The sequence below is a fragment of the Branchiostoma floridae genome, chromosome 13 (genome assembly GCF_000003815.2).
Source record: "Branchiostoma floridae strain S238N-H82 chromosome 13, Bfl_VNyyK, whole genome shotgun sequence".
Classification (NCBI taxonomy): Eukaryota; Metazoa; Chordata; class Leptocardii; order Amphioxiformes; family Branchiostomatidae; genus Branchiostoma; species Branchiostoma floridae.
In genome coordinates, this window is record NC_049991.1 from 691,022 (window position 1) to 698,876 (window position 7,855).

Genomic DNA, 7,855 nt, shown 5'->3' on the forward strand with positions numbered 1-7,855 from the left:
TCCTGGACACGTTTCTCGCTATTTGTTAGCTACATACAGTTCTTACGGCGCTATTATGTAAGTGCGCCATTCAAATTGACATAGTTTGTCTCCTAAACACGTTTATCGCTATTAGTTAAGCTACATACAGTTCTTACGGCGCTATTATGTAATGTAACAGTGGTGTTCAAGGACTGCTTAACCGAAGACGCCTAACGGCTTAAGCCTTTTGGCCGAACGGTTTGCACGTTCGATTTGTGATCCGGCTGCCCGGGTTCGGCGCGGGTTCGAATCCCGGGATTCGGGGTGTTGTTTCTTTCTGTTCTTACTCGCCCCTCTGGTTGTTTCAGTAAGTGTGTCATTCAAATTGACACAGTTTGTCTCCCCAAGGAGGTCTCCCGAACACGTTTTCCGCTATTAGTTCCCTGTATACACTTCTTACAGCACTGTTCTATAAATGTGTTATTCAAATTAACACAGTTTGTCTCCTGATGTCTACGAGAATGCCAGTAACTTAGTTCGTTCGGAAGGGACCTTACAACCGTTGCAGATTCGCAACGTGGGCCGAGACGATACGAACATACACAAACTTAAAAAACGTTCTGCAAGTTCAAACATACTTTCGCCAAGAGTCCCTTAACAAACCTAATTTAACAATATGCGTAAGCCTGACTTGAATCCTCCTCTACCGAACCTAGCGCAGATTGAGACCGTCAAGATACCTGGTGGCCCGCGTTCCATGACCTCACTCGTACGACCCGGAAGTATATGATCGTAATCGGTTGCACGGAAACCCCCATGTAGTGCGAAATCGAGGCCGAAAACAGGCATAAAGAGCCAGTTTGAAGGCTAACTTTGACTCTTCAAATCTCATCCCGAAATAATATTTGAATCAACACGAGTACTGTAGGCGATAGAACAACTCGTGGGGATTACGTGGGTACCTTTGACAGCCTGATTTGGGCCACCGCGATTTTTTAATCTTTTTTTTACGCGACCATGTCAAGTGCCTCAAACGGGCGTCCAACAGTAAGTGTAAAGTGCCCATCATAAGGATACAACGTCTCGCCAGGAACGGTAGGAATCAAACCCGCGACCTCTCGATCTCGCGTCCGCCAACTCGGCCATTCGACGTTTCTTACCCTACTCAATTCATCTCAAATACCTACTACAATACAATACTGTGCATCAAGTTTGAAATAAGAACATTGCACCTTGACTGTACTGATTGTAAAACATTGATGGGAGACTTACGCATGATAATGCCACCTTCTGGGATATGCCCATATTCTCGTTCCCAGTCCTGTAAGTCTTGCGCCGTGACGGCGTAGTCCGTGTTGTCTCCTATCCTATCCCTCACGTCAATCATCACTCCAGGGCCGGTCAGGTGGCCGAGCGGGATCTGGTCAACTGGGGATGGAATCAGCGCACTTAGTTATAATTATATGTTCTACTTGAAAATTGTACGAAAGGCTATCTACAGCATTTGTCTAGTAGGGAATTGGACATACTAGTAACTAGTGACTAGTACTAGTAACTAGTGACTAGTAAATTGTACAATTACAATAAGAGGAATATCCAAAAGACCATTATACTATTTTGGTTTTGTATATACTTGTATAACGTTATGAATAACGCTAGTAACCAATATCCGTTGTGTTAAAAACGGTATTAATATATATTTTGAGTATCTTTTATGTGTTAAAAATATTTGCAACCACGACAGTTTAGCTAAGAGTAAATCGTTTTGTATGACGACCGGAAAAAAAACATAGCCTGAGTACCATCCTCCGTAGTGACCGCTGGCTCACTATTTTCGCTTGCTAACCACCGTACGGTCCGCCGAGTTTTTTTAAAGAACGGATATATGTTACCCCATGGATAAAGGTGAAGAAGCGTTAACTCACGTCTCCAAGCTCCTCTCGCGAAATGTGCGGGCGCGTCTATGTGAGTCCCGGTGTGCTCGTTCATGGCGATCTCGTTAGACTCCAAGTAGTAGCCTCCAGGATGGTCATCTCTGTATCAAACACACGGCGGTTTTATTCGTTTGGTTGGTGTCAAGGTCACCTCTGTATCAAACACACGGCGGTTTTAGTCGTTTGGTTGGTGTCAAGGTCACCTCTGTATCAAACACACGGCGGTTTTAGTCGTTTGGTTGGTGTCAAGGTCACCTCTGTATCAAACACACGGCGGTTTTAGTCATTTGGTTGGTGTCAAGGTCACCTCTGTATCAAACACACGGCGGTTTTAGTCGTTTGGTTGGTGTCAAGGTCACCTCTGTATCAAACACACGGCGGTTTTAGTCGTTTGGTTGGTGTCAAGGTCACCTCTGTATCAAACACACGGCGGTTTTAGTCGTTTGGTTGGTGTCAAGGTCACCTCTGTATCAAACACACGGCGGTTTTAGTCATTTGGTTGGTGTCAAGGTTACCTTTTATCAAACAAACGGGGAAGGAGGCTAGGACAAACTACTATCTTTTGTGGTATCTTTTGTACCATAGAATTTCATCCATGGCACTTTTGTCACGCTGATGTATTGTGCTTACCTGTAAACAATAGTGAACTGGTAGGGAGGGAAGAATGGATGAACAGGAATGCCAGCCTTCAGGGTCCATGTCAGGTCGATCAGACGAGGCACAGATTGTCCCCAACAACCAAGAAGGAGTCCAGACGTTATCTGTGTAAATGTGTGAATAATATTCGCGAATATTTTTCATTAAGTTGGTATATGAGATTTTATTAAGCAGGGTTGCTTGACAGTATCTATGCAATACTTTTGAGACCGCATTCTACAACAGCGACTCCTAACTAGAACTGCGCGGTGCGGGGTAGAACCAGTCATTATTGTTCAGAGGAAGGCGACAGACGGTCACAGAAATTTAACGTCTTGGTTTGTGAATGAGGAACCTTGTCATTCTGTGGGAATGATAGTTTTGCGTAAAATATCTTATTGGGACTCTAAAACTGACAGGCGGAAAGGTTTTCACCAATATTTCAGTACCTGGGACGGACGCCTTTGTTTTTATTATCTGTGCCTTTGCGGGTGAGCAAAAATAATGTGTCGGGGTTTGAGACTGCTTAAGAGCACCACCTGGCGTTATGTGGCGACACTTGCAAGTGAAATGTATTGATTCATCAAAATACGTCCAAAACGCCTCCTCATGTCACAATATCGACACAGTGAAACAACGCCACAGCTCTATACCTAACGTTACGTCATTTTAAGGTCATCGCTAAACGATACTATATACGGGTTGTCACATCTGGGTAAGGAGCGCTCCCGGTGCCAGCCATATGGGGAGGACAGGCCGGGGAGAGTAGGCCGGGGAGAGGGGGCCAGACTGTACCATTGTACCTGTAGGGAAAGAAAGTACAGCATTATTGCAATCACTTCTATGTCCTCTCAAACACATTTCTGGCAAACATGGGTACTAGTACCTGTTTTCGCTTGCGGATGTAGTGTGTGTTTGAAGGATAGCGATGTTCAAGTATTTTAGCAACTGCCATCTTGACATTATCTGTGAAGATCTTTGCTACAGTCCTGCATATTTTGCATAGTGATCCACGTAGAGACATTTGTGCCGAACCACCTGATATGGAACGCACGGCAGAGACGGCAAATTAATCATAAAGTGGTTTCCTATATTGTGAATACGCTGCTAGATGTTCGAAGTTCCAATACACGCCGACCCAGAAGAAGTTTATTCTAACAGCGCGTAATGCGAAACAGCGCGAGAGTGTCTCTAAGCTTCAAATCGACGTTTGATTCTGTGCCCCCGGGCAACTTAACCCCAAGTATAGAAGAAGATATCCAATTTTGCGGTCTTCTTTACCCCCTATATAGACAAGACGAAGTCGACTATCCATGGTGCTGCATTCTGTGTCCGAATGGACTCTACTGACTTCCATCGCCTGTACAGAGATTCCTGCTAAGACCTGGTGATACAGATCAAGAATAGGGCCAAACACACCATTTATAGTTAGCGGAGACAGGATCCACCATGGCTACAACAGCTGCATTACGTTATCTAGAAACATGATAAACAGTGGCTGGGAGTACCAGGCAGATACCTACAAGTTACAAAATCTAACAGATTGCAAAATACGGAATGAATGTTTAGCGTACTTGAATCTAAATACCAGTGATGGGAAATTCAAGACGTTATGTTGAACAAAGGGGTTCTTTATGGTACTCTGCACAGAAGCAGCGTTGACAAAGCGGTGACTAGCTGCTGTAAACAAGAACATTTTAGTTCATAATTCTACCGCAACTTCAAAGAAACAGGACCAGTTCCCATCATTTACCACAATGACATTATAGCATTTTCTCATTAATCATGCAAATTAAGTCTTTTTTGCATAGAATATATCTATCAATATTCTTCTCCTTCTCAGTTACAAATGTCACCTGTTGCAATAATCACCAGGTGTATTTTGCCAGCCAGTAGGTACCCATTATGAGTAATGAGGCTGATTAACGTGGTCGAGGCAATAGTTCTATAAGCGTGTCTACACAATTTCCTAATTAATTATGTAAATAAGATACCAATTATCATAATCAATGTATAATTATATGAAGCATGTCTTAAGTTATCTACATACCAAAAATCATAACAATCCGTCAACCCCTTCTTGAGTTATTCCCTTTCAAAGTCTGACACTAAACCTGCCCTGCAGTTCCAAAACAAGCCGCTAGGAGGCCCAAACCTATACCCCTTACTCTCGGCATCAAGAGCAGGCTACCACTCAAACATCATAGCCGCAGTATGGTCAGAACTCGAGATATCAAACGAGGACGTTTTGCTGCAGTACCATAACAGGCTGCTAGGGGGCCCAAAATATAACCGTTTCCAGGTCTCATCAAGGCCTATTCACATACCGAATATTTATACAATCCATCTAGGCGTTCTTGAGGTATGCTGGTTTTCTACATACATACATACATACATACATACATACATACATACATACATACATAACGTTACATACATACAAACCCTACCAAAATATAACCTTCTTGTGTAAGGTAACTATCGCTGTCTCATTTTACAAACACTACACATTTTTCAGGCCCTGACTCAAGTTTGTGACTCGTTAAAGAAGACAAGACCCCATAACCTAATCTCGAACCAGATCCACGGTGCGTAATGTATAGTATCAAACTTCACTCCGGTGCCCATTTGACTCCCTTAGCCGGCTATAGTCCCTGGCCAGCTTTGATACTATCTTATGGCACCGTAGGATCTGCTTGGAGATTACCCATAACCGCCCCTTCTTTAGTCCCCTGCAGCTGTGCTGTGTTGGGAAATCAGCGAAATCTGAGAACTGGGTCCCTAAACTAAACCGTAAACTCAGCAACTTACCGTGATAAGTAGAATTGGACGATGTTTTGCTGCCATGTTTCTTCAGTGACACACTGTATGTGCTTGACCTTTAAAACTGCCAACTTGAAACTTGAGCAGCTTGATGCCGAGGAAGCGGCCGATTCTGCTGGAGTAAACGTAGCACCTGATTCGGATATTTGAAGGTCATGGAAGTCTTACAACTGCCCCTACACACGCACACATGTACACATACAGACACACAGACAGACACATACACACGCACACGTGCGCACGCACACACACACATGCACACGCACACATACATGTACACATACACATGCACACACACAAGCACCGCACTCACACACACACATGCACACGCGCACACATGCATACGCGCGCGCGCACACACACACACACACACAAGCACGAACTCAGACACATACATACACACACATGCACACACGCGCGCTCACACACACATAGATGTACATTTACACATACAAGCACGTGGAGATACAATCTTGCCTTTCTACGGGGTTATGGTTGGGAGAATTTGGCAAAAATCACTCCCCGGGAAGGGTGACATTTCCCCCTATAGCCAGTGTACTACTGACTAAAAACTGGTGTGTTGCGCCTAAACTCTAACGGCGGCTCACCGGTTTTGCTTATGCGAAACAAACAAATCTAACGACAAAGTCTGCAACTTTATATGCAAGCTTTTTGCCGCTTTTTTTATATACACCCTTGCTTTTTTTTTTACAATATGGAATAAGGCGCTTTCACGAAGTTCTTGTTTGGAGATAAACAAGGCCCGATTTTGAGAGGTACTACTAAGGTAAATTCGATGTTTAAACTAGAGTTCCACGAACACATACCTTCGCCAAATAAGCCAGGTTTGTGATGTAAACTGATGTCTGATGTCTATTCCTCATTTGTATATTTTGTATCTTTTTATGTTCCATCTATCATAAGATACATCTGTTACATCATCTCTCAACATACCAAAAATCATGATGATCCGTTCGTAAAGCCTAATATTTTGAATGGGAAACAAGTCACATGTTGCAAACAAGACATGTAACCGATAGATAATGCCATGTTGTTTAGATGCCGCTATGAAGACTACACAGCCAGCATAAAGAAATGATGCAGAGACAAGGCACTAGGCACGGCGAACTTTAAGGTGGACTGACTAATGACTACATAATGCTGACCCCGCTAACTTCGGTCTTTACTGAGGATCTCTACTGCTGTCCTGAACTCTACCATATAAATACATTGAATCTCATCTTCAAATTCTACCTTATCAAACAGACAGGACTTATCACACCGCAAAACATAGCATGGTTTCTTCATCGCTTTGTTGTAATCACACAATTACACGTTGTTGATAATATTGCCCAACATTTCTAATCTGCTGTAGCACTGAATCTTGTTGCAAGTGAGATATCCGGTTTCTTTAGCTTTTTGTACAGTACATCTGAATTGTTCTTATCCTTGGAAGGAGCTTGAATGGACTTGAGAGTGAAATATGGCCGCAGTCTCAGTAAGTAAATTACTTGATGGTATAACACAACATATAGCGGATATTTGGTACTACGTACATGTAGTTCAACTCTAATGGTGATTCACCTTTTGTCATTTGCATGGACATCAATTAAATGACACTCTTGATCATTCTGTATAATTATAGTATTTTATATAGTATTAACACAATTAAAATCAAATGATTTCAACAAGTAATTTGGTCAAAACAGTGCATTGTGAAGTATGAGAAGAATGGAGTGAAGGTTTGAATGGGCGTGGCTTTAATGTTTGGGCAAGATTGTTACAAAGTAGTCAGTGGACACTACCAGCTGCCCCTCCCCACCTATAGCAACACGCACTGGTCTACTGATGTAGGCAACAGTGCAGACATGATCCCCCTCAGCTGTGAACATCTCCACTCGCTGGTTACCATTATCAGCCACAATCACACGGTCCCGACTATCCACACAGATTCCCAAGGGCGATAAAAGATACCCCGCTCCAGTGCCTCGACTGCCGAAACTGGAAAGGTAGACTCCATTCTTGTCATACTTCAAAACACGATCATTTTTCTTGTCTGCTATGAAGATGTTCCCTCTCTTGTCCTCTGTGACAGGCGGTGGCACCCATCCTCCTTCTATAGACCCAAACCTGCTCATGTTACACGTCGGCTTCCCACCCGTGTAACCAGGACGGAACCACACAGCCTCCATTTGCGAGCTTCCCGGACCAGAAAATCGCTGTATTGTCAGTATGATCTTGTCGGAAAGATTGTTCACTGCAATCCCATGGATTCTAAATTGGCCATTGCAATTGTACTTGGCAAGGACGTGGCCATCTTTGCTGTACTGACCGACAGCATTTTCATAAATGGGGTGATTTTCGCGGCCTCCTTGCAAAACAACCCACAGGGAGTTGTTGGTTCCTGTTGCTATACCACATGGATTCATGCCTCCTGTAGGGATATTGCGGATATTAGCACCCTTCATGCTGAGGACTTGGATTGTCTTTATGGAGTTGTG

General features: G+C 43.5%; 2 protein-coding genes across 2 annotated transcripts in view; both read right to left on the reverse strand.

Annotated features, from left to right (window-relative positions):
- LOC118429134 (isatin hydrolase-like) overlaps positions 1 to 5,537 on the reverse strand; it is a 14,684-nt gene extending 9,147 nt beyond the window's left edge. The window contains exons 1-4 of the mRNA XM_035839539.1: positions 5,343 to 5,537; positions 2,526 to 2,656; positions 1,887 to 1,996; positions 1,234 to 1,389 (exon numbers count right to left, since the gene is read on the reverse strand). Of these exons, the coding sequence (XP_035695432.1) occupies positions 1,234 to 1,389; positions 1,887 to 1,996; positions 2,526 to 2,656; positions 5,343 to 5,378 (433 nt within the window). The 5' untranslated portion in view covers positions 5,379 to 5,537. The remainder of the gene's footprint in view (positions 1 to 1,233; positions 1,390 to 1,886; positions 1,997 to 2,525; positions 2,657 to 5,342) is intronic.
- A 1,577-nt stretch (positions 5,538 to 7,114) lies between these two features.
- On the reverse strand, positions 7,115 to 7,546 carry LOC118429284 (E3 ubiquitin-protein ligase TRIM71-like). Its single transcript, XM_035839764.1, has one exon. The coding sequence runs from the start codon at positions 7,544 to 7,546 to the stop codon at positions 7,115 to 7,117; it is 432 nt and encodes a 143-aa protein (XP_035695657.1).
- Between the last annotated feature and the right edge of the window lie 309 nt (positions 7,547 to 7,855).

What these genes read in the sequence shown, in the direction of transcription:
- LOC118429284 (XM_035839764.1), bottom strand. Translation starts at nt 7,546, where the DNA reads ATGGAGGCTGTGTGGTTCCGTCCTGGTTACACGGGTGGGAAGCCGACG.